This window comes from Mastomys coucha, unplaced genomic scaffold (assembly GCF_008632895.1).
Source record: "Mastomys coucha isolate ucsf_1 unplaced genomic scaffold, UCSF_Mcou_1 pScaffold6, whole genome shotgun sequence".
NCBI lineage: Eukaryota > Metazoa > Chordata > Mammalia > Rodentia > Muridae > Mastomys > Mastomys coucha.
The window spans coordinates 126,325,997-126,351,720 of NW_022196912.1; the positions used below are offsets into that span (position 1 = coordinate 126,325,997).

At 51.4% G+C, this 25,724-nt stretch overlaps 2 protein-coding genes across 6 annotated transcripts; one reads left to right on the forward strand and one right to left on the reverse strand.

Moving 5' to 3' along the window:
- Positions 1 to 137: 137 nt before the first annotated feature.
- CUNH14orf180 (chromosome unknown C14orf180 homolog) lies at positions 138 to 9,585 on the forward strand. Of its 5 annotated transcripts, none has more exons than XM_031356485.1 (6): positions 143 to 512; positions 4,232 to 4,358; positions 6,098 to 6,227; positions 6,573 to 6,608; positions 7,867 to 7,986; positions 9,473 to 9,585. In XM_031356485.1, exons 2-6 carry the CDS (start codon positions 4,248 to 4,250, stop codon positions 9,526 to 9,528), a joined length of 453 nt encoding a protein of 150 aa, XP_031212345.1. In that variant the 5' UTR covers positions 143 to 512; positions 4,232 to 4,247; the 3' UTR covers positions 9,529 to 9,585. The 5 variants fall into 5 exon arrangements, with proteins under 5 accessions (XP_031212346.1, XP_031212345.1, XP_031212344.1 ...); XM_031356484.1 differs by lacking the exon at positions 9,473 to 9,585 and adding an exon at positions 7,065 to 7,342 and having other exon boundaries at positions 148 to 512; positions 7,867 to 9,180; XM_031356486.1 differs by lacking the exon at positions 9,473 to 9,585 and having other exon boundaries at positions 138 to 512; positions 6,098 to 6,164; positions 7,065 to 9,180.
- On the reverse strand, positions 9,438 to 20,797 carry Tmem179 (transmembrane protein 179). Its single transcript, XM_031356481.1, has 4 exons — positions 20,331 to 20,797; positions 13,429 to 13,566; positions 12,189 to 12,267; positions 9,438 to 10,829 (listed from the first exon to the last, which is right to left on the reverse strand). Exons 1-4 carry the CDS (start codon positions 20,633 to 20,635, stop codon positions 10,650 to 10,652), a joined length of 702 nt encoding a protein of 233 aa, XP_031212341.1. The 5' UTR covers positions 20,636 to 20,797; the 3' UTR covers positions 9,438 to 10,649.
- Between the last annotated feature and the right edge of the window lie 4,927 nt (positions 20,798 to 25,724).

Genomic DNA, 25,724 nt, shown 5'->3' on the forward strand with positions numbered 1-25,724 from the left:
ATGTTTGGTATCTGGAGAGCTTCCAGACTATTCCTGGCTGGACCATGGGGTTAGGAACACCAGCCCTTCCAGGGATCCCCCCCACCTCCCCGCTGCCTTCCTAGTCTGCAGGCTGCCTCCCAGGGAGGTGAGCAGGGGAGGGAGTGTCCACAGCTTCCTGTTTCCTCTCCAGCTGGGAAGGGGGACAGCCTACAGCAGCCTCTGCCTTCTCTGCGCCCCTCTGGAGGCCTGTGGTCAAGCTGCTGGGACTAGACTCAACTCTCGGTGTGTACAACAGCCCTCCTATAGATCCAGCTGACTAGTAGCCAACAGGCTGCCAGCCTTGAAGGCTGAGGCCACGGCCCCCACTTCAGGGCTAGTGAGGCCACTGCCCCCACGTCACTGTAATGGAAACTTCCCGGCTGCTCTGTGTGCAACAGCTCGGGTTCCCGCCCTGTGCAGCGCTCTAAGAGGCAGCCGAACGAACGCAAGACAAGGCAGGTGGGCAAGCACTCGCAGGACACAGGAGCCAGGTGGGGCTGGTCTTGGTGTGCATGTGTGAGAGTGAGTGAGGGAGAGAGTGTGTGTTCATGCGCATGGACCCATGTGTCTGTGTGTGCATGCAAGGGAAGCCCCATAGAGGCTCTGGCTTCCCAGCACCCTGGACCACCTTCAGTCCCTCCAGGGTGTCTCCAGAAGAGGTGGTTTTGCAGCAAGACAGCCAAGAGATCCAGTACTGATCAGACGTGAGGACACCCTGTCCCTCCAGGTCCCCAGCATAGCACAGGGGTCAGCCACAGCAGCCAAGCACAGTGCCAGCCACTGTCCAGAGCCGAGGAAGGAAGGGCCTTCCCTGTATGAGGATGGTAGGGTGCTGAAATTACTCATGTGCCAGCTGTTGCCCTTGGCACGATGCCCACCCCAGAGACTTCCCAAGACACATCACGGACCGTGGAGGTGTATGAGGAGGGAGATGGCAAGATCAAAGGTACAGCCAGGCTGGTGAACAGGATGTGGCATGGAGGGTGTCACTGTTGACTCTCAGAAACTTCAAGATAGGGGAGGGGGTTTGGACAGACCCTGGAAGACAGTATAAAAGCTAGACTCTAGAGGACCTTCAGGCTGGGGCTTTGGTGAGATCTGGGATCTAATAAAGAAACGGGAGCTCCAGAGTCACCAGTTCAAGCCACCAGGGCCGACTTCCAGACAGATCCCTCTCTCTGGGGCTGTCTGTATGCACCGCTCACCTGCCTGGACTTAAGGGTACAACATCCAGCTTGGCTCTGACACCTGGCTGCTGGCATTCTTTACCTGGGTCTGGATTCCCCTCTTCTGGCAGCACAGTGTTCCTTGCTTGCCCCTGGACTAGAATAACTGGGCCTTGACACTAAGTGGGGACAGCTGCTGGGTTGTTTCCCTAAGTGAAGGACACAGCCCTAGATACCAACCCCTCCCTTACCAGCATGGTGTAGCCATGACACTCCACAGGCCCCAGGCTCCTGGAACTATTTTCCGCCCTTTATCACCCATCTGTCACGAGCCAGCCTCTGAGAAAATGCACTCGAGTTACGGCCTGTCCCTGCTGGGGCCAAGGCCTCTGCTCTGGGGCTAGCGGGAGGGGATACCAGCAGGCTTGCCTGTGTCTACTATGTGAGCCAAAGATACATCTCTCTGGACACTTGATGGGAGTGTAAAAGCCAGAGACCTCTCTCTACTTGATGAGGCCACAAAAATAAGATCCAAGACAGAAATACCACACACACCACACATTTATACACACCACAGACTCACACATCAAACATTCACACATTTACACTTGCACACCACATACTCATATACCACACACACTCACACATTCTCTCATACACACTCACAATATACTCATATACACATTCACATCACACATATATACCATACATACACACATGCCACAGACTCATACACGCTCATACATACACTTACATATATATATACATTCACACACATATTTACATGTATACCTACCACACATTTACACATGTACACCACATACACATACTACATACATATTCACACACAACACACTCACATTCACATATACCTCATACACACACACCACACACATTTGCACACATACACACATGCACATACACACACCACATACATACACACCATAGACACACATGATTCAGGAACACACATAAATGTGCAAAAATACTTGTATGTGTACAAATCACACACATATGCACAGTCTCACATACTAGCAGACACAAGCCACACAGTTACATGTACACATGGGCTCTCCACAGGTCCATACTCACATGATTCACGCTCACACAAACATGTGTCCTCTCATATGTCATACAATCCCGTGTACGCACATTCACACTGATATGCATAGCCACATATATATGCATATATATACATATACATATATGCATGCTGTTATATGTGTACAAACATACATGCACACACACACACACACACACACACACACATGGGTCTAGAAAGATGGCTCAGTAGTTCGGAGACTTGCTGCTTTTGCAGAGGTGGTAGTCCCTAGCACCATGGTGGCTCACTACCATCCATAGGATCTAATATCCTTTTCTGACCTCCGTGAGCAACCTGCTCGCACATGGTACACATACATACATTGCAGGCAAAGCCTCACACACATAAAATAAAGTAAGTTAAGTAGCTGTTTAAAAGCACTCACGCAGATTGTCTCACAGTCCCTCAGCAGACCCTGGCCACCACCAAGACCCACAGCGTGAGGATCAGCAGCAAGGCCAAGTGTGAGAGGCGGTAGCTTCCCCAAGCATGAGCCTGGAGAATGAGCCTTCCCTCCCTCCTTCCCCTCCCTTCCTCCCCCTCCCTCCCCCTCCCTCCTCCTTCTGCTCCCTGAGGCCAGCCGGCCTGCCCCTTCTCTACCACACTGCAATAGCCTGATGCTGTGATAGGAGAATGTACCCCCTTCTGAAGTAACTGAGTCGTGCGAATGCATCCAGGCTGACATCCTTAACAGGGACTCAGCCACCTGCTTTATCTGTGCCCGCTGAGCATGAGACTAGCCATTCTGCTATCCTCTATGGAAGACTGTATACAGGCCACACTGGGTTAACCTTCAAAGCAGTCATTTCTGGGGAGACCTTGGAGTCAGGCCAAGCGCCTCACTCTTGTCTCCTCTCAGTCTTCAAGGGCAAGCCTTGTGGAAAGTCTATGGGAGACAGAGCCATGTCCCTTGGAACTGTCATTTGCCTCATTTCAAGGGGGTAGTGATGCCCACTAAGAGCTCCAGGCCAGAGACCTGGGAGAATCTCGGTGGTGTGAAGGAAGACATTTGCCCCACAGTGACCCTTCCAACAGGGGAGGGAAGGAGATTTTCCTGCCTGCAGCCCTGGAGGATACCTCCTTTCCCTCTGGCCTCTATGTCTCTACCAAGAAGGAGGATGGTGGTCTCGTACCTGGCAGTCTCCAAGCTGGGTCTGCATCAAGAGGACAGGAGGGACCAGAAGTCATGGCTGGAGCTGTGGGAAATAATCACAGTGGGCTGCTGTGGGGAGTGGAGGAGGGAAAGGGCCATTGCTCCACATGCAGAGGAGACACCACTTCACCCAAATGTGAGAGGGGAGAGAGATGGATTCTGAGATAGAGATGCAGAGAAAGGGAGACACAGACGGGGAGACTGGCAGAGATGGTCAGAAACAGAAACAGATAGGGCCAGAGACACAGAGGAAAAGACAAAGAACAGAGACAAATGGATTGGGCTATACCGTGCCCCTCTCTACCCAACACAAAGGCTAACTCGAGGCAGCATACCTTCCTGAAGAGCTTCTGCTGTCATGCGCTCCCAGTGTCTCCGCTGTGGGGCTTATCATACTGACAGAAGTGTTTACTGCAACCTTATCAACAATCTCAGAGCGCTACAAACTCCTGCAATAAACTGCAACCTTCCTGAGTAGCCCATGCCAGTGGGTGGGTGGCTGTAAATCTCAGGGCATCAGCCCAAAGGAATATTACACAGCCGTCAAAGGTGGTAATTATGAAGACTACGCCTGCAGAGGAAATTGCTGACAGCAAGGCTTTAGAGTTGGCAGGGCATGGGATTTATCTGTGCTGTGGGCCCTACAGAGGGAAGCTGGTGTCTACGGGTCTGTGAGAAAGATGTGGGCTGGGGAAGCTCGCCAGGCTGCTAGGGAGGAATTTTCTCATCCTTTTATCTTTATCTCTGCGTGTGTGGCTTGCCCAATAAATAACGTCTTTCTTATCATAGGACCATGTTCCAGTAAATGAGGTCTGCAGCTCGACTCTCTCGCTCTAATTCCCACCCGCGGACATGCCATGCAGCCAGAGAGAATGAGGGGACCACGTGGGGCTCACAGCCTCCCAGGACTGAGAAGGTAAGGCCACACAGCCTGAGACACTAACTCTGGAGACGTGGGCCGCTGCTGGGAGTAGGGAGAGAGGGGGGACCAGAGGGACAGACAGGATCCCTGTCCTTGCTCTTAAGGACCTTACCCTCTGTCACTGGAACTCTGGGATATGGCCTGGAGCTGGGTGAGAGGCAGGGAAATGGTCCTATTTTTGAAGGATTTGGTTTTGCCAAAGCACCAGGTGTGGCCTAACACAGCCAAGGGCACGAGAAGATGGTGGAGGTATGAGTCCAGGCTCTGTTCTGCACCAGTCCAGGGGCCACAGCAGGGGAGGACAGAGATATGATAATCAGACTGAAGAAGTTGGAGGGACAGAGGAGGATGCTGGGTAGAAATGGGGAGGGAAAGGAGAGCCATGGATAGCTGAAGAGCTGGTTAGCTTAGGGATGAGATGTCAGCAACGAGAAGGGCACAGACACAGCTGGCAGAGGCTGGCAGCAGCTCAGTCCAGGAGTAAGCAAGAAGACAGGATCGGGGAGAGATTCAAGGAGCAAGAGAGGGCTTCTGAATAGGAGGGAGCCTAGACCTCTGACACCGAAGCTCTGTTGACCCTAAGCTTGCTGCCAAGCCGAGGAAGAGACCATGATATACTGGGCTAGCCTTAGCACAGGCAGCCATGAGTGGAGCAGGGCAGACCCCCAGAGCGACTCAGCAAGTGGCGCACACTCCAGTGCCCCGCCAGAGGCAACTTAAGAATGGCTCCACTGTGCTTTGTCCCCCCAACAGCCTGCTGTCCCAAGTTGTAGATGAAGACCCTGAGGTTCACAGGAGCTGGTGCCCCAGGGTGACTGGAGCAGGGTAGGAAGGTAGCCCCTGGGCATGTAGCGTGTGAGTGCTGCCTTTCTCTACCTGCCAGTCACCCTGAAGTGCAAGCTAGGTGAAGGGAGGGGGATTTTCATATAGGATAGATCCTAACCTGCAGGCTGACCATAGCCATCAATCAGCTCTGGCTACTACTTCGGCCTGGGGCCCCACTCGAGGGTACTTACACACTCTGGTCCCTAAACCAAGGACCCTTCCCTAAGTCCCAGGTTACCCCTCGCAATCCCTACTGGGATCTGAACAATAGCCTGGCATCTGGGCTAATGTAGAGAAGTTGAGGGGAGCAGAGAGGTATATTTCCTCTCAGAGGACCCAACAATCACTGAGGCTGCAAGGCCAGGTCTGAGTTGCCTGGCAACCCCAATCCAAGGGACTGCGTCAGAGGCCAGGTGTGTCTCAAGCCAAGCACATGGGGCAGGGCAGGTGTTTGAGCTCTGTACCTGGTCCTTGCCATTCATGTTCCCTGGCCACTGGGTTCTCAATGCCTGGGCCCTGTGGCCTCTGAACAGTATTCCCAGGCTTCAGTGTGGTTGTGTACAAGCTGTCTTCAGTTGCTAGGGTTATCTCTGGCATCCGTAGTCTACTGCTGATGTGTGGAGACCTTCCCTCAGAACCCCTGGGACTGGCAGGGGGACAGAGCCCGGGATGAAGCATAGGACTCCAGGTACTCAGCTCACTCCAAACCGTCCAGGCTTCATTCTGTGGAGCTGCAGTATAGGAGCTTGGGAGGTTGGTGGCGGGTCCTGGGGTCTCCATGCTCCTCTCTGCTCCTCCACAGCAGGTCCTCTTCACTAAACCCAGAGCAGTCTGTAGGCACCATAGCCCAGGATGCCAGTCTCGAGCAGGAAGGGCTCACAGTCATCTGTTCCCCATACCCACCCTAGGATGGTGACAGGAAGTGCCCTCCCTCTATCTTGAGATCCAGACGGCAAGAATGTGGATGCCACAGGGGTGAGCCACAGAGAACTTCAAGGCATGTGCGGTTCCGAGAGCCCCTGGAAGTGGCTGTCCACTGTAAGAGGGGCCAGCGGCTTTGATGTGAGGGTCTGAGTTGGGTGGGTGGACAGGTGCCCTTGCAACGAAGGCATCATCTGGGGCCATCTATTCCTTATTCTGTCTTCCCAGACAGAGCCCCAGTAAACCTGTAAATGGGGTCATGGGGATGGGCCATGGTCAGTGGGACAGCAGCCAGCAGAGGAGAATGTGGTTGTGGCCTCTCTATCACTACCCTCTAAGGAGAGGCCAGGTTCTGGGTTTCTCATTTCCCAGGCCAGGCCAGCGAGGCTTGTCTCAGTACCTTCGTACGGTGGTGTGGGGAAGCTTGTTCCCTGACTAAACCATCTGTGATCTCCTTTCCAGACATTGCCCACAAGGACACGACAGCTGCCATCAAGGGTGAGTTCTGAGGATGAGCCCCATCGGCCAACAGGTCCTGGGCCTCCACCTCCACAGGGCAGAACCAGACACAGCCTCAAGCACACCCCTGTCCCCACATCCCAGCCACTTTAGACCCTGACTCAGTCTCCCCTGACTGCCCTAGAAGTGACCCCATCCCTACAGGGCCATACCCCAGGTACCTCACATGTGGGTGGGCAGGAGCACCCCTAGATGGGTTCAGTCTTCCTTAGCAGGGGAGGACAAGTGTCCATGTCCCACAGATTCCGTAAGACTCACCCCAGAACCCTACCTGACCATCACCTCGATGGCCAACTACAAGTTGGCCATCATCTACAAGTTGACAACTACAGCCTGACAACTCAAGTCTCCCTCCACATCAGCCCCATCAGCAGAGGGTGCACTTTGCAGGGCCTCACTGGGGGGCTGCTGGACTGACCTGTCACCCTCCTACAGTCCCCAGCCAGCCAGCTTCCCACCGTGGCTCTCCACTCCAGCCAGCATCCTGCAGCGGCTCCCTCTTCCTGTGGCTGACTCTGTGCGTTCTGCTTGGAGTGGTGCTGGGCCTGTACTGTGGCCAGGCCAAACGTATCACAGAAGCCTTGGAAGACCTCTGGGCTCAGCTCCTCATCCTAATCTTGCGCCTGTGGCATATGGTCCTTGCCTATTGGCACTGCCTCCTGTAGCTCTGACACGTGGCTAAATGGCGATGTCACCTCTGGAGAGCACTAGAGGTGGATGCTGTTCGGGGTCCCGGAGTTTTGGGGATTGTTGCATGCTGGGGGAGCCTAGGCACTAAGGCAAGCCCCAGGACAGAGCTCTGCTAGCTAATGCTTGACAAACCCAGGAACTCCAAGAGGCTGCTGTAGAGGTTTTAGAGAGAAAAGAGGGAGGCTCTGGCTTGACGCTACAGGTACCTCCTACTCCAGTCAGCACAGGCTGGGATCTTGGGATTTTAAGACTGAATCTGAGAAAGAACTTGACCATCATAGCTGGGGATTCCTATGTTTCTGCCCAGCCCTCCATCTTGGGAGCCATAGCCTGGATATCACCATACAAAGCTCTTTGAGAGTGAGCATCCCCTGCCTCTGAGGGGCATGTGGGAAGGCAAGCCTCAAGCTCCTGCTGCTTTGAGGGCTGGGCCCAGCTTTTGCCACACCATCAGGAGAGTGGGTGCCTCCCTCTGCAGATCATGGAGCCCATGAGCATCGTGGTCCTTTTCTCTGAGCCCAGGTCTGTCTGAATTCCTCTATTTCAGGCCAAGATCCATCAGGGGTCACTGTGGCGTGGGAACAGAGTCCAGCTCTGAACACAGTTGCTCTCAGAACAAAAGTGTGGCACCAAGGTCCTACATCCGGGGTCACACACAAGCCCAAAGGTATCAGGCCTGCCCACCAGCTGCAGGACCTGTGAGTGTCCTGAACCTCTGTAAACACTGTTCTGTCAGTCCTGTTGAAAGGCAAAGGGAAGCAAGCATAGCTACAGCTTCAGGACATCCTGGACCTGCCTGGAGGGGGAGCCCTGAGCACAGCAGGGAGGCCCAGTGGGAAATCAGGAGGATCCACCAGGGGGACCCTGCACCACCCTGGAACAAACAAATGTGCAAGATTTGGGAGCCAGGGTGAGACTTGGGGTTGTCCTCCTAAGGTACCCCTCTACTTATGTGGGCAGACAGAGATCCAGTCAGAGATCCCATATTAAAATGCCTGCAGCCTCTTCAACCTCAGGATTATTACAAAATGAACAGGACGAGACACTTGTTGAGGAATTCCTCTGGCTCCAAGCACGTTCATCTAGGTGCCAGAGCACACCCTTACCCCTCCACCCACTCGCCCCCACAGCCCACAGGCCCCTTGCAGTTTTCATGCACGAGAAGTCGGGGGACCTACCATGCCTCCAAGACCACATCCTCCCTGGCAAGACATGCCAAGATTCCCAGATCACTGAGGTGCAGTCTGCCCCCGTCTGGCCTTCAGGTGCCCTATATAGTGGTCTCCAGATACAAAATTTGAGAGCACAGTAGCTGAGAACCCAGTGAAGAGAAACCCTTCTTTAGAAAGCTTCTAGAAGTGGTCTAAAAAGGACCAGCCTGGAAAGCCACTCACCAGGACTGGCCATCATCATGGTTACTGTTGCCTGCACCAGTCCAGCTACCCCATGACTCACTCCATCTCATCCTACCCTCGTCAAAGACAGGCTCGTTACTGGCCTGTATTCCAGATATGGAAACAGACACTTAGAAGTGAGATGACAGACCTCCAGACCACCCTTCCATCCCTGCTTCTGATGGTGGATGCCCTTCAGGAGGGGGATTTGTCACTCCATGTTTTACAATGGAGAGCCAGGTCTTCCCACCTCATAGCCAGCATTTGCTGCAAAGGCCACAGAAGAAAGTATGCCCCGCTCACTCTGTAAGGGCCACAAAACAGTCCCAACTAGGTCTGGGTTTCAAGTTTCTTTGTTTCATTTTTTTACAGTGCGGGCCCAGCACAGCTCTGCCAAGGGTCTGCCACTGCCACATCCCCAGTCTTATTTTGTCTTAGAATAAATGTTCAAAGACATACACAGAGATGTATGTGACCCAGAGGTGTCACCAAAACCCATCCTCATGCCCGGGGTCGGGGTGTGTAAGAATGGTGGGGGGAGCTGCAAGAGTCAAACTCCTTACAATGCACAGGCATGAAGGATCACCCCATGAGCCCTGGAATCAAACAGATTGTTTAAATCCTAAACAGTTAAAGCCAGTGGGGAGGTGGTGGGGACCAGAAGTGGGGGCCAGAGCAGACTGGCTGGCTAGCAAAGACACAGACACCTCATCCACACAGCATCTCAGATGTTTCGTCTTTATTTTATTTTGACTTGAGGATCAGACACATGGAGGCGTAGGACTCATCACTATCAGCCTCACCCGGAATACTGAAACCAGGACTTCCCTGTAGCAGGCTGGACAGGAGCAGAGGCATCTGGTAGGCAACCTGGGAACCACTCTGCAGCCTCTGCCTGCCTCTTGCCATCCATGCCATAAGACCTCTCTTGGACAGACACCCTGCCGCCAACGGGTCCTGCCAACACTCCTAGGCCAGAGGCCCTTCCCCAGGAGTCCCTGGGACACCAACATCCAACGCCCTCAGAGAAGGCTGAGTGTCAGTCGGCCTGACCCTGCCCTCCTCAGATAGCCACCCCCTTGCACAGCACCCTGACCACCCTTGCTGGCTTCAATTTTTAGGGCCCAACTGACCCTCCAACATACACAGGCTCCTCACAGTGAACCTGGAAGCTAGTGCCTTCCACCTGGAAAAACACCAGCCACTGGTGGACACTGCACTTGGACCCAGGTCAGGATCACCTTGCTTGGAAATAGGGGACAGCATTGGAGCACAACTTCAGACTAGGGCCAGAAACACGGAATGCACTCACTGAGATCCAGATGGGCTGGGCCTCTTCTGCCATGGGGGCCTCACCCTCTCGATACAGAGAACCATGCCACCTAGAAAGCTTCCAAGGAAGAGAGCAGAACTCTCCCACCACAGCCAAGCAGCCCAAGATGTCCTCTCAGAGCAGGGGACAGAGCCCAGCCCAGGGTCCTCCACCTGCCGCCTTCCCCGGTGCCTTCTGGGGACCTTGGCTGAGTGCTGTAGGATGGGAAGTCAGCCCCTTATGGGAGGGGCATGGACTCAGGTGTGCTGGAGCCTGAGGTGGTGCAAAGGCTGCTAACCTGGCACTGTCACCTCGGTTCTGCAGTCATATTCCCATCCACACGCGTGTTCCCACACATGCACATATATGGACAAATGATCAGATGAGTGAAGGAGTATGCATCACACTAACCAAGGCCAGGACTGGAAGCTGGAAGTCACCCCCCCCCCACCCCAGTCTCTGGTCTCTGCCCCATCACTGTCAGGCTTGCCATGGGAACTCGGGTGCTCTTTTCATGGTGGGCGGGGTCAAGAGACATATGCAGAGCTGTGTTGGCCAGCCTGGGTGGGTCCCCAGGCTCCCCCCTCATGTGGGCCTCAGGAAAGGGGGCTGCCCTTGCCTGGCCTAGATGACAGCACTTTTCTCCCCCTGAAAGGAGGTGCGGGAGGTGGGCCTGGCCAGCAGAAGCTCCTTCTCATGAACCAGGCTGTCCAACAGGTCCTCCTGGCGGTAGTTGTGATAAACCTTCAGGAAAGCCAGTGTGGTGATGGCCAGCCAGGCCAGCCAGGAGGCCCACAGTCCAAACTGCACAGAAAGCAAAGCAGTGTCGGGGGGGCGGGGGGGGTGCGGGGAGAGGGCTCATTGCCCAGTGTGCTCAGCACTCACCTCCTCTCTCTAGCTCTGCGGGGACGGGGAGGGACCTGAGAGCCCATGCACACCCTCATTTGGCTTATTCTCTGCAGTGATCATTATGTCCTATACCCACAAGAACCCAGCAGAGGCTTGGGGGACTTGACCTTAACTGGTGAGGTTCCTTAAGGAGGAGCAGGACCTGGGCAGAACTCTCCTCCCACCACGACTCTGGGCTCTAAGGAATAGAGTCTATAGATCAGGGAGCCCCTCTAGTCAGGGGAAAAGAATTGACCTTTATCTGCTGTTTCCAAACAGCTGAAGGAGAAACAATGTAATCAGCTCCAGGTCCATCTGCATCAAACCGATTCTCATCTGAGCGAGCTGGTCCTCAGACTGCCCACGCACGCCTCTGTCTAATTGGTCCAAATTAGTCCTAAAGTATCTTAAGCTAAAGTTGGCGTGAAGGTCTCTTTGACCGTTTCAGCTCATTTCTGCAAAGAACTTTGGACTTCAAGGGCATTGGCAATGACAAGAATCATCTCAGCCTAGCGTTTGACAAACCAGCGCCTCCAGAAGCCAGCATGGAGCATGGAGGATGAAAGCCAGAGGCAGTGTAGGAAGGGACAGGTGTCCATGCCTCACCTAGGTGCCCCTAGCCTGCATCATCTCTGTTTGGGGCACAAATGCAAAGTCTTCGGGGGACAGGAAAATCCTAAAGCTTTCCTAGGACCCTCGAGATCCCCAAAGTCACATGCAAGGTAGAGTGAGGTGAGGCTGGGCTCTCCCTAGGACAGACACCTCATTTCACTCTCAGAAAAGGCAGCAAGTGGCTTAGGGACCCTCCAGCATTCCCTGAATGGAACCAGACCAGAATCTACCCCACTAGCAACCACAGATCTAGCCCCTATTTCTAGTATTTCCTGCCTGCCTCCCATCCCCCCCACCCCGCCCATTCCCTCCCAGCCACCAGCACTTTCTATTCTCTGGCCCCTGAGCTCACTCCTCGGTCTGCCCCTGCCTTCTCCTGTCTCCTGCCTCCCCTATCCAGGAACTCTCCGCCCCCAAAAACCTGCTCAGAGACCCCGCTCTCCCAACCTCCCCCTCCTACAGTGCCTCCTAGAACTTTCCTAGGATTTCCCTAGAAAATCTCCTCCTGCTCCTTCCCGGCATGGCCCCACCATATTTGAGCCTGCTTTCTTGCCTGGGGTCACGAATCTCTTCTATCTGTCGAGGTCTCAATGCTATCCCCAACACAGCCATTCTCTTCCGGCCAGAGATAGACCCCACCTACTTACCCGGGACCCCGCCTACCTGGGCGATAGCAAACTGATGGTAGAAGGCAGAGTTGTCCACGTTCAGCTCCAAGTCCGTTTCCTGGAACTCCTCGCAGCTAAAATAACATGAAGCCAAGTGGCTGGTGACTTGTTAGCCCCTGAGCCCCCGAGTCAAAGGGCAACAGAGTATCCGGCTAGGAAGCAGAGAATACTTCCCTTAAACAGTGAGTGGCGTCTTAACTTAGATCAACCTGATACAAGCTAAAGTCATGAGAGGTGGAAACCTCAATTGAGAAAATGCTTCAACAAGACCAGGCTGCAGACAATCCTGTGAGGCATTTTCTTAATTAGTGATTGGTGGGAAATGGTCCAGCCCATTGTGGGCATGGCCACTCCTGGCTGGTGGTCCTGGTTCTGTGAGAAAGTAAGCTGAGCAGATCAAGAGGAGCAAGCCAATAAGCTGCACCCCTCCAATGGCCTCTGCATCAGGTCCTGCCTCCAGGTTCCTGCCCTGCTTGAGTCCACATCTTGACTTCTTTGATGAGGAACTGTGATATTGAAGTATGAGCTGAATAAACCCTTTCCTCCCCAAGCTGCTTTGGCCAGGGTGTTTCATTGCACTATCATAACCCTAAGACAGAGGGGGTAGTCCTCAAAGGGACAGATGTCTCTAGGAACTCCACTGGGGGTCAGCTTTGACCGCTCGTTGGGTGGAGCAAGACAGGCTTCAAAGAAGAGGAGCTGCAGACCTTTCCAACTGGCCCTGCTCACAAGGGCCAGCCTCAGCTATCTTGTCAGGGTCTGTCTGGCACTTGCGGTCATGAGCTGTTCTGTCTAGTCAGTCCTTAAGTTCCCAGTCTGAGATGGACATGATGCCCCCTGAGGCACATTGCACAGTGTCCCTGCATAAGTGTCATGGGGACACCGCAAGGGCAGTCTCTACTCACCAACCACAAACTAACTTCACAGCCACATAGTGGAGTTAGCTTCAGAGGGAGCTGAGGCTAGCAAGTGAGCCAGGTGGTGTCAACCACAGAGTCCCACCTAGTGCCTCTCGGCCTACAGGGACCTTCCATGTGTGATGCTGTAGGCTGCTAGACCAACGAGGTGCCTGACATTGAGTGGGTGGGTCTTAGGAACAAGGCAACAGGTGCGGGGGCGGGGCACAGATGTGCAAAACCTCAGATTCAGAATGGGATTCAGGAAGAAAAAGATTTTGGGGCCCAGGTAAGGGGTGAGTCTTGTAGGTGGCTGATTGAAGCAGGGGCGAGGCATACCTGTGGGGTGTGGAGCCCTTCTCAGTGATGGTGTCACACCACATAGTGAATCCCACACTCACGATGGTGCTGGCAATGAAGACCAGGAAGACCACAAAGGCACTGACCAGGAGGTTCAGGAAGGCATAGAAGAAGGAGCTGCAGAGGAGTCAAGAGATTGGATGCTGAAGGAGCCACCCAAGGTCTGACCCCAAATAGCTCCCTTTGAAACAGGGAGGGGGGATGTCCGGGTTTTCTAGTGAGCACCGGAGGCCCTGATGGGACTGAATGGGGCTCCAAGGGCTACTTCCATCTCCTCTGGTGCCATCCCTGCAAATGTTCCAATGCTGAGCATCCATCTTGTTCTCTTGTAGACTGGGAGTTGGAGACTTGCCACCATTGATGAACCGGGGAATCAGGGCCAAGTCAAGAACTCAAGATCATGAGTCCAAAACGCCCTTCTAACACCACCTACTCACTTAGTCACTCCATGTCACAGCTATGGATCTGTGTCCCCTCAAATACACAGAAATCCCAAATGCCACGGTGTGAGCACCAGGCCCTCTAAGTCCTACATAGAGAAGGGTACAAGCAAGAGGAGACCCCTCTCTTGCCCTCTGCTGCCTGACTCCAGGTCACACATTAGCCCGGCCCCACGTTTTATAACAGTCCAAGCCCTAAGAAAACAAACAAGTTTAACTCCTGATAAGGACTGTAAGATTATATCCTACATCTATTGAATGCAAATCAATTGCTTTAATTAAGCTAAGACCTTGACTAGATAAGGAGGAGTTAAACCTACAAAAATTTAGTTAACAGCTAAATTCCCTATTTCTGGCTTCAGTCTCCTTCTCCCGCCGGTCAGGAAGAGCAGGCAAGGCCTTCGTAGAGTGTTTCTCTACACCTTTGCATTTGCAGGTCCACATGACTATCACCTTAAGGCTTTGGTAAGAGGGGGGCGCAAACCCCTGTGTTTAGATCTACAGTCTAATGCTTACTCAGCCATCTCACCTATGTTCATAAACCGTTGACTATTTTCAACCAGCCATAAAGATATTGGTACCCTATATTTACTATTTGGTGCTTGAGCAGGAACAATAGGAGAGGCACTAAGCATCCTAATCCGAGCTGAACTAGGACAGCCCGGTGCACTTCTAGGGGGTAATCAAATTTATACTGTTACTGTTAGCCGCCCACACATGTGTTATAACTTCCTTTTTAGTAATACCAATAATAATCAGAGGCTTTGGGCTGGAGAGATGGCTCAGTGGTTAAGAGCACTGACTGCTCTTCCGAAGGTCCTGAGTTCAAATCTCAGCAACCACACGGTGGCTCATAACCATCTGTCATGAGATTGGATGCCCTCTTCTGGAGTGTCTGAAAACAGCTACAGTGTACTTACATATAATAAATAAATAAATCTTAAAAAAAAATAATAGGAGGCTTTGGAAATTGACTTGTGCCACTAATAATTGGGGCCCCTGATATTCCCATTAATAAATAATATAAGAGAAAGAGGGTATGTGGGAGACCTCACTCCACCATACTCTCCAGGGTCTCCAAACTGTGGGCGGTCCACAGCAGAGAGCACAGCAGCCAGTTAAGGACCCTGCCCACCTCCAGCCTGTGGTGGGCTGGATGCCAGGTCCAGGCCAATTGTACTCAGACACTAAACGTCGTGGCAGAAGTGGATTTAAGGTGAGCAACTGATAGATAGGTCTTAAAAACAAGCAGCTGGGCAGCAACTGAGGATTGATATGGGGAGCCCAGCCTGCTCTGGGCAGTGCCACCCCTGGGCAGGTGATCCTGGGTTATATAAAAAGCAGACTGAGAAAACCCCGGTGAACAAGCAGTAAATGGGGTTCCTCCATAGCCTTTGCTGAAGTATCCACCTCCATGCTTGGGTTCCTGCTTCCCTTCATGATGGATGAGCTAAACGCTGTAAAACAAAACCTGCCCATCCGAGCCTCGCTTTCTCCCTCTGAGTTGAGTTCTAAGAGCCCTTCCCATGGATCACTGGAAAGACTTGTGTGAGTGATGAACTGTGAGCATCGAGCCCATGTATCCTGGAGTGCTCACTGACCACCCTTTACTGTCTCAGGACAGACCTGGACTAAGAAGGGCCCACTGGCCTCCCAGGCCCTCCGTGAGATCACCTGCAGCTATAACTAGTTAAGACACTGATATATGCTCACCCAGAGCCCACTCTGGCTATGTTGTCCCCACCAAGGAAAACAGCCATAGCCAAGTCCATGGGCAGAGTCAAGGGCACAGGGCTGTCCAGGCACAGAAACCCATCTCACAGGACAGCTGAGAAATGAGGATTTGGGGCAGAGCCTTGTAGGCGGCATCTGTCCCTCCCTCTGCTGGATAGCTCCCTGCAATCTTTCCAAGGTCCCTGTCCCACAGCGTCCTCAGTGCCAGACATTCCCTGACAGCATCCCAACTCTTGCCTCCCACCACTGGTGATGGGGCAGACAGCAAAGTGAGACCTACTACAACCCAGCATGACATCCTGTCTTTCTCTGAGGGGCTAGGGCAGCGTTCTGAGATCTCTAGACAGTGCAGGGCATGCACACGTTGCAACATCTGGCTAGAATCCCTTCAGAGGAGGGAGTCCTAGTAGCCCACACCCTGAAGTAAGGCTGATACTGCAGATCTGAGTACAGGAGCTCTGGCCCTAGCTGAAATCCCACTAAGCTGGGTCACCAACAGGCAGAAGGCTCCAGTTCTTGATTTGTTATTGTTGTTGTTTTGTTTTGCTTGTTTGTCTGTGTTTGGTTGGTTGGTTGGATTTTTTTGTTTGTGTATATGTTTGATTTTTTTGTTGTTGTTTTGTTTTTCAAGACAGGGTTTCTCTGTGTAGCCCTGGCTGTCCTGGAACTCACTCTGTAGACCAGGCTGGCCTCAAACTCAGAAATCCGCCTGCCTCTGCCTCCCAAGTGCTGGGATTAAAAGGTGTGTGCCACCACTGCCCAGCTATATGTTTGATTTTTTGTTTTTGTTTTTAATGTAATATGCTGAGCCTTCCAGACCATTGAAGAACTTCATGTGCCCAAAACCACACTGGATCCTGTTTCCTGGGTTTAGAATGCCACCCCTCCCTGTCCCTGAACACACATTCCAAGGACAGGCCAACACAGGAGAGTGGGTGGAAAGGCACAGCACACACAGGGTTAACCCATCTTCCTCTCACTGCATCTCAGGGTGCCCAGCCTTGGATGTGCTGTCTCCATGGCGACAGCTATCCTGGGAAGCCCTGGGAGCAATTTGAAGGCTGAGCGACAGGTGTGAGCAGGCAGATGGGTTATGCTAAGCCAGTGCTCACTCTTCAGTCACTCACAGACTGCTAACCAACCCCACCCCAAAGAGCTGCTCTTGAGCAAAGCCTTAGGCATGCAGCTCACCTGGGCCCTCCTATCCCTGAGGGATGTCCCTGAAACTATAGGTGTCAGGGATCATTCACAAAATGGTACAATGGCCTCTACAATGTTACCCTGGACTCTGCCTCTCTGCACCTCTATGCCTCAGCTGCCAGAGCCCACTTAGCATGACAGACATGCCCTAAATAAGGAAATATATAGTCAACCAAGAGCACCCATGAAGAGGCTACAGGGTAACACTCTGCCCTAGGACTGACTGGAAGGCGCCTCAGTGGCCTCTGGGATTGGCACCTAATCTCAGAATCAGAGAATGCCTGGAACATAGCCAGATAAGCCCTGGAAGTCCCGGGACTGACAAGCCTGGTATCCTCTATGGGCTGGATATCCTGTGGCCCTGCAGGCCCTTGTCTATCACAGGAGCTCACTGTGAATGCCTGCCCTGCCCCTTTGAGACTCCTGAATCCCCTCTGATGGCCTGATACTTGCTCACTTGGCCTCTGCAGTCTGATTGGTAACTGCGTTGGAATCACTGTTTTCCATAAGGCACCTAACCCGTTGCTGGCCTCTGCAGACCCAACCGTACCCAGGGGACTGAAGGGCTGACTCAACTCATGGCCAGGTCATGAGTTAACAGTCAAAGTAGGGCCAGCTTTACAGCCATGGAACTGCAGACCTCACAGCTCAGACACCTTTCTGTCCCTCGTCATTGTGTGGTGACTCCTACACTCTAGGCTCTATAACACTTGGTGTGCCTGCTCTGGCCTCACACCCCTGGGTGTGATGGGTAGCCACAGCTTTGGGTGGCTCAGCAGAGCTGTGCCCCAGTCCCACAACATGGGCTCTAGCAAGCACTGACGGCACGGTTGGCTCACTGCCACCTGGATCATATAGGGTACAGGATGAAGGACAACAGCCAGGCAGCCACATGGTCCTTGCCAATAATGCCTGGTAGGAAAGCAGGACTCTCTATGTCAGATGTCCCTGGAGAAGACAAGGCTAGACACATGTACTAGTCTATAGAAACCTGAGCACAGGCCACTCGTGGTTAGAGACAGGGGAGCAGCAAGAACTAAAACACAGGATAAGAGACCCCCGAAGAGAGTGTGCCCAGACCTGGCCTCTAGTGTGGACTCAAGACCATGCTTAGATCTCTTCCAAGTGTTACGATGTGTCAAGTCACCTACAGTCCCCTAAATCCTGCCACAGGCCTTGGCTGAGTGTGTGATGGAAGGCATCTTACTCTCTGCAACTCTATACATCCGCAGCCAGAGCCCGGTTAGCATGGCAGACACACTCTGTGTGTGTGTGTGTGTGTGTGTGTGTGTGTGTGTGTGTATACATATATATATGCACATACATATACATATGTGTGTATATATATATATATATATATATATATATATATATATATGTACATCAGTCAACCTGAACCATTCCTCAGCAGGGCATGCACATGAAAGGAGCCCTGGGTACCTGGGTACCTGGGTACCTGGAAACCCCCGGTCTAGTGATGCTGGTCTGAGTCTGTAGCCTGATTTGTGCAGAATAGTCTACCCTGTGTAAGCAAGATCCCCACCTGCAAGCCCAGGAGCTCTTCATGTTCCCATTTGGTGCCCCAGCCTCTGGTGGTCCCATACACAGACCACACACCTGGGTCCTTCCTAGGAAGCTTCCATTGGGTCTACCTGGCTAGACCATGTCCACCATGAGGCTGTCTCTCTTGCAGGAAAGCCCAGAAGGCCAGAGGAGTCAAATCATGCTATCTTCCCACTGACCACTGCCACGTCACTTGTCTCAGGGTACCCCCTCCTGCCCCAATCTGCATACAGTGAAGCGACTCCCAGTTTGGGGACAAGAGCTCTCAAATTCATCTGAACAATGAAAGACTGAGGGTCAAGGAATGCTCCTCAAGAGGGACAAAACTCTGTCCCACAGCTGACATGAGCTCACCCTAGAGAGAACCTCATGCTACAGCCAAGAGTTTGGACCACATCACCTGGAGGCTCTTAGGACCAACCCCGGCTTCCAATAAACTCCCATTGGAACCTTACCATAGTGAGCTGAACGGTATCTCTTCAGAGCCACATCCAAGTCCTAACCTTGCTACCTGTGGATATATACGGCTGCCTGATCTTCCCTTAGGAAAATCAGGGTCAGAAACTGGCAAGAGGCAGAGACTGGAACACACAGGAGGCTGGGGCCAGCAGGAATAGAAGTGTAGGAAAGAGCTTCTCTAGTGCTAACTCTAAGGACACTTTGACTCTGGACTCTCAGCCTCTAGGATGGTGAGAATGTTAACTGTCTCAAGCTTTTCATCTGTGGCAGTAGCAAGAATCCCCTTCACCCAGCCTCCTGCATCCTTATGTTCTCGGAGAGCTGTGTTTATCACCCACCTCCTTGCAAGGGAGCTACTAAAAACATGGATGGGGAGGGATGGACGTGGAATGCTCTCTCTATTGCAGGGGCACTGTCGGTCCAGGACCTAGGAAGCCTCAGCCAGGGAAGAGGGTAGGCTCCTGATTGTTGTTGGCTGAGGATACCAGATGACCACATTCCACTGGCTTCAGCCAGGTGACAAAGCAGGAAAGGGTGAAGAAACTCTGCGGGTACAGGGAACAGAAGGCGGATCCTACTCACCACCACACACACACACACACACACACACAATATACACACATACACAGACACACACAGTATACACACATACACAGACCAGACACACACAGACACACACAGTATATACACACACACAGACACACACAGACACACACAGTATACACACACACAGAGACACACATAGTATACACACACAGACACACACAGATACACACACAGACACACAGACACACACACAGATACACACACACACACAGACACACACAGAGTACACACACAGAGTACACACACAGAGTACACACACACACCACACACACACGGGGACACATACAGAGACACACACAGAGACACACACACACAGACACATAGACAGACACACCACACACACACAGACACCATACATGCCTCCAGCCAAAGCCTGAGTGCCAGAGGTGAGCTTAAGGAGCAATCCAGACATCCTGTCATCTTTTCCCAAGAGAGGTAGCAAGAATAGAAGACTACCTGCTCTTTCCAAAGTGTAGTCCCTTCCCCCACCCACAGGAAAGGGGTGTAGGCCCAAGACTATTGCAAATGGTCCCAGGTCCCAAGGAGTGTGGCCTAGCTGAGCCAGAGAGCACAGCATACAGCCATGACAGTGCAACATCTGTGCTCTAAGGGGTCAGAGCTGGGAATCAGAAGCTATGCTCACTCTGGGAACAGAAAGAGGTCATGTGGGTCCGACAGACAGCCTCAGAGCCGCTGGGCCTGTGTGTAAACAAAGGGCAGCCTGCTTAGAAGTAAGGAGGTTGAGAGTGACACTTGCAGGCCTTGGCTGCAGGAGAGCTGGAGGGACTCATGGCCCCGGAGAGGAGAACCTGATAGGTGCCAGGAGCCGTGTGAGTGTTGCATCTCTTTGCGCTGGGCTGCTGAATGGCCTAAACTTACCCCTCGTGTCCCTTGCAGAGGAAGAAGAGCGTGCGCCATGCGTGCGCAGCGGCCAGCAGCAGTGACAGGAGGCTGGCGAGCAGGCTGAAGCGGCAGGCAGCTGGTGGGCCCCACTCCTGCACCGTGAAGCGCTCCCGCCCCTGCATCGTCAGGTTGGCACTCAGCCACATACCCTCGGTAAAGAGTAGGCAGCGGCCACGAAAGTCGTGGCCGTTCTCAGACAATGGCACCACCACCACGAAGCTGAACAAGAAGGCCAGAAAGTAACAGACGCACTGCGCAAAGAGGAAATTGTTGAGCGCCATGGTGGTGCCAGGATGAGAGGAGCCGCTGGGGAGGCCACCGGCCAGGGATGCGATCGCTCCAGAAGCCGGGCCGCGAGTCTCCGGCGCCGCGCAGGCCTGGCCCGAGCCGCGTGGGAGGCTGCGCAGTGACGGCGCCCGCGGGTCTCTCGCGTTGCGTGCAGACGCGTGCGCACCGGCCGAGTGTGGGGCGCGCCTGCGGTCAGCACCACGGACAGCACCCGGAGCTGCAGGATTGGTAGACGGGCACTACACTGAGCACTACACTAGACGAGGCCAGACAGACTGCATTGATGCAGGTGTGCCATGGAAGCCTGGCCGGGGTCGTGAGCATTGCTAAGTCAGCTTGGGGAAACCCTACTCAGGAAGGGACCAGCAGCTAAAGGCTAAGGCGGAGAAGGATGGAGACCTATCTGCAGTTCAGACTCCTTTGCCAAGGCTTTGCGAGTGGAAGCAAGTAGAGGAGGGAGGCAGTGAGTCAGGTCAGTAGGTGTGAGGATAGAAAGGAGGAAGGGTTCACGTATTCCTAGGTGGGAGCTGACTTGTGATCTGTTTGTGCTCTGAGAACCATGCCCTCAACCCCACAGTGGAGCCCTCCAGTCTGTGTTTGTAAGATAAATAATGGTTGCCCTGGGCACCTCATTAAGACCTCTTTGCTGTGATGGAGCTGCTATGCATTAATTAATAGAATTAATGACTTTTCTAGTTTCCCTTAGCACCAAGTAACTGTTAGTCCAATTCCCAGAATGAGAAAGCCCTGGAGCCTTCCTCCTGGATAGAGATTACATCAGCATTTTTTTTTTTTTTTTTTTTTTGGCTGCAGGCACTAAAATTCCTTTTGTTTTATTGCCGAAGTAATATGCACTTGTTTTTTAATTACCATGAGGAATATGTGTGATACAAAGACACCAAGTTTCCTCCTCTTCCCTCCACCCTGTCACCACTTGTGAGAATCTGATGTCTACCTATCCAGACATTTTGCACATAAGCACACACAATTTACAAAAATGCCTCACACTTTGCCTGTTTCTACAGGCGATTCAGTCATCCAGCAATGAGCAGTGGGCATTGTTCCCTGTCTGCACAAGCAGGCCTGTGGTCTTCTTTCTAGCAATTGTATAACATTCCATAATAATGACTGTTCTGTGTGATTGTCCCTCTCTGGGGGGACTTTGAATGTCTCCAGTGTCTGTTGTTTCCAGCTCTGCTGTGTGACATCCCCAGGTCTGTGTTTGTGCGGTCATGCAGGCAACACATGAGTCTCTATGAAAGTTTTAGGAGAGGAATGATTGGGTCATGAGGTATGAACATTTCAAGTGGTGCTGGCAGGAATCACCAAATTGGTCTCTGACAATACTGTGAAGATGATCCACACACCCACTCTGCAGACCCTCCCCCTGAGCAGGGCTTTCAATCTGAGTGGTTTTACACAGAAAGATGGTTCATTGATTTGTAACTTGTCTTCTGCTTATCACTGGGAGGGTCAAAATCTGCTCATACTCATTACCATTTGTTGTCTGCCTCTGCACATAGAGAATTCATTTCGCAATCTCTTGAGTACATATATGAAGGAACAGGCTAAGATCTGCAGCAGCTACCCTTTTCTCAGAGAATTCGCCCAGGGTTTCTTCCACTGCCAAGACCCCCAACCCAAACCAAGGGGATGATTTAGGAAGGTCAGCCTGCCCCAACCTAAACACAAATCCTAACCATACATCAGCACTTGAAAGCTTTGACCAAAATAAAAAAGAAGAAGAAGACCCTGACAATTGAGAAGGAAACAGATTGAGTCAGAGGGATGACTAAATACCAGGACTTGAAAGGAACTCTGGTACTCTTATTTATGAGTTCCATTTAACCTTTAAAAAAATTCAAGGGCTAGAGAGATGTCCAGTGGTTAATAGCACTGGCTGCCCTTCTAGAAGACCAAGGTTCAATTCCAAGCACCCACATGGTGGAGCACAGTCGTCATCTGTGACTCCAGTTCCAGGAGATCAGGTGTCTTCTGACTTCTCAAGCCCCAGGCATGCAAGCATTAAGCAGACATGGGTGCAGGCAAAATGCCCATACACATATAATAAAATAATAAAACTTTAATTAACAAAGTCAGAGATTCTCTTGGTGTTTGTATTAGTCCAGATTCCCCAGAGGAACAGAACCAACAGGATGTATGTGTTCACAAATATGTGCAACATGATGCCAATGTGTGTGTGCATCCTGTTTCAACAGAGACACAGGCAGAGCAGGGTACTGCTTTAGGGGTTATCCCACGTGCTGAGGAAACTGGAAAGCTCACAGTTCCAGTGTTGGCTGGAAACTGGGGCCCAAGATGATGATCTGATGCTTTGGTTCAAGCTCAGGGTTATTCTGATGTGGAATTTCCTCTTGCTCTAAGTAGAGGAGGTTTGTTCTATACAGAGCTTTAACAGATGGAATGGGGGCCACTCACTCACAGCATGGAGGAAAATCAGCTTTACTCAATTGGTTTAAATGTCAACTTTATCCAAAAACCATTCCCATGAAAACTTCCAAAATAATGTTTAGCAACATGTCTGGGCACCTTGTCTAACTAATTTAACCCATAAAATTAACCATTTTATTACTGAAATAATGTCAATCTATAGAAATTATGGAAAACATCACAATTCTTGTGTGTGTGTGTGTGTGTGTGTGTGTGTGTCAGAGAGAGAGGCGGGGGGACTATGTTTCCTTCGATGGCCTGAAATTCACTATGTTGACAAGGCTGATCTTGAACTCGTAGAGATCCACCTGCCTCTCCTTCCTGAGTGCTATTATCGATTTCACGCACTACTACACCTGGCCCTCACGTTTCATTTGTAAAAGCCAATATTACATTCATGGAAAAACCTCATCAGAACTGTGTGGGAAATAAAATAATAGCAAATTTCATTTACAAATATTGATGCCAATTTTTAAAAAAAAAACAGTGAATAGAATGCAATCAATGGATTAATAAGAAAATATGGAAAAGTAAAATTTATCCTACAAATGCAAGAAGAGCTAAGCCACAGGGGGTTTGTCAACAAGTAAAGGGAGAAAGCCCAAGTTCTGTGTAAATGCATATCTGAAAGCTACTGCATATCACTAAGGCTCCCTTTCTGGCTCTTCAATTCTGCATAGAAATAAAGGAGAAGTACCAGAATGTCAGGCTGCCTTTAAGACACCAAGTTTGTACCTGTTCAGATAAAAAATCAAGACAGGAATGCTCGCTGCCACTGCCATTGTTGACCATTTGTTTGATGACTTTCTCTAGTGAACGGAGACAAGAAAATAAGATTCATAGTGTATCCATGGAAACGAGTGAAATTATCTTTATGGGAAGATAATGTGACTTTACACCAAGAACTCTCAAGCTATTCTATTACAATAATTAGAATTTTCAAGAAGATTTGGTAAGATGCTTGGATACAAGACAAACATACAAACTTCAATAGCCTTTCTCTGAATGGGCCAATAAGTCCTGTTTCCTGGGAAACAGACTGATGGCTACAAGCAGCAACATGGTGGTGACGCATGGTGCAGACCTGGCCTGAGGGATCAACTGTGAGGTAACTCTGACAGGCACACTCTTTTCTCTTTAGTTCTTTCTTGTGTCCAGCCAGTGGTTCTGGGTGGAAGCTGGCTCAGGTTCTGAAACCAAACACTGTCACAATGTCTGACAGAGCAGTTGCCCTCAGAATCGTCCTGACCCTCTTGTATAAGGAGGTTAGAGGGACAGTCCTATGTGTCCCCTAGAGATGCTGCTGGGCCACCCATCTCCACTGCTCCCTGTACCCTGTCATTCTGATCACCCTTCACTTTCCGGCTCCTTGGGAGTACTTGAGAATTGGTACTCCCACCCTGCACTTCCAGGGGGCACCATTCGGCTTCTCAGCAGTGCAGTTGTCACCCTGGTGCAGCCAAAGAGCTCTGTAAGTAACAGTCTCCACAGCCTTTCCCTTGGCACACATCTTTAGATGTTCCAAAGGCTATTGCACACCCTGTGCCTGAGCCCTTGGCCTCTCCTCTCCAGTCTACCTGATCCACTCTGGCATTTCATAAACCCACTGTGTCCCAAGCTCCTCAGAGAGAGTAATAATGCATCTTCTCTTGTTATCACAACAAATGGCACCAGACCCAGCAGCTTGGACAGCACAGACTTATCCCCTGACACTCTGGAAGCACAGAATTTAAACCCAGTTTATGCCTCCCCTCCGGAGGTTTTAGGGGAGGATTTTCCTTATTTTTCCCAATTTCTAGATACTTTGTTTCTGACCCTGTAGTTCCTTCTTCAAACGCAGCATGACTGTTAAGGTCTTTCTCAAGCTCCTCTTCAGTGATCCTCTGCAGGTAAAAAGATGACCTGTGCTGATATTAGGTCCAACAGCATGCTTCCTACACACAAGGTCTCTAAGTTTTCTTATAGAGCCAAGCAAGGGTTCTCCTAATGTACCATCCCTTAGCTGCTTCAATGCCCTTAGCTATAGTTACATCTACAGAGCCCCCAATACAGTTTGGATATGAAGTATCCCCCTACAATGTTCATGTGTTAAAGGTTTGGTTCTAAATCAGTAGATTCAGTTGTTGACAAGAATTTTGGAGCAAGGTCCTCTGGGTATGGGAGGGTCATTGTCATTTTGAAATCAGACCAGTTGTGGTCATCTGCATATGACTCGCCTCAAGACTGATTCTGCTGACATTCCTCATGGAGAGTGAAAGCTCATGGGTGTGGGAGGCTCAGAGTTCTCTACCCTCGCCAAGGATATATGTCAGTGATTAACGACTGCTGGGGAGGGAGATTCTTCTTCAGTTGTAGCTGTCAATAATTTGCCCATGATTCCATAAGTAACCCCAATTAAACTCATTGCTTCATCAAGCTAGACTTGGAAGGACCACTTCTTTGTTCTCTTGCCCTCTGGCATGAATAGAAACAGACTCCCTAGGAAAAGTCACAAAACACTTGTCACCTGAACAAAGACTGACAGAACCAGATCTGAGTTTGGAAGAAACAGTCCTTGTGAGTGATAAGAAGCCGTGTAACCAAAGCTAAGCCATAAAGAGTTAAGCCGTGTAACCAAAGCTAAACCATAAA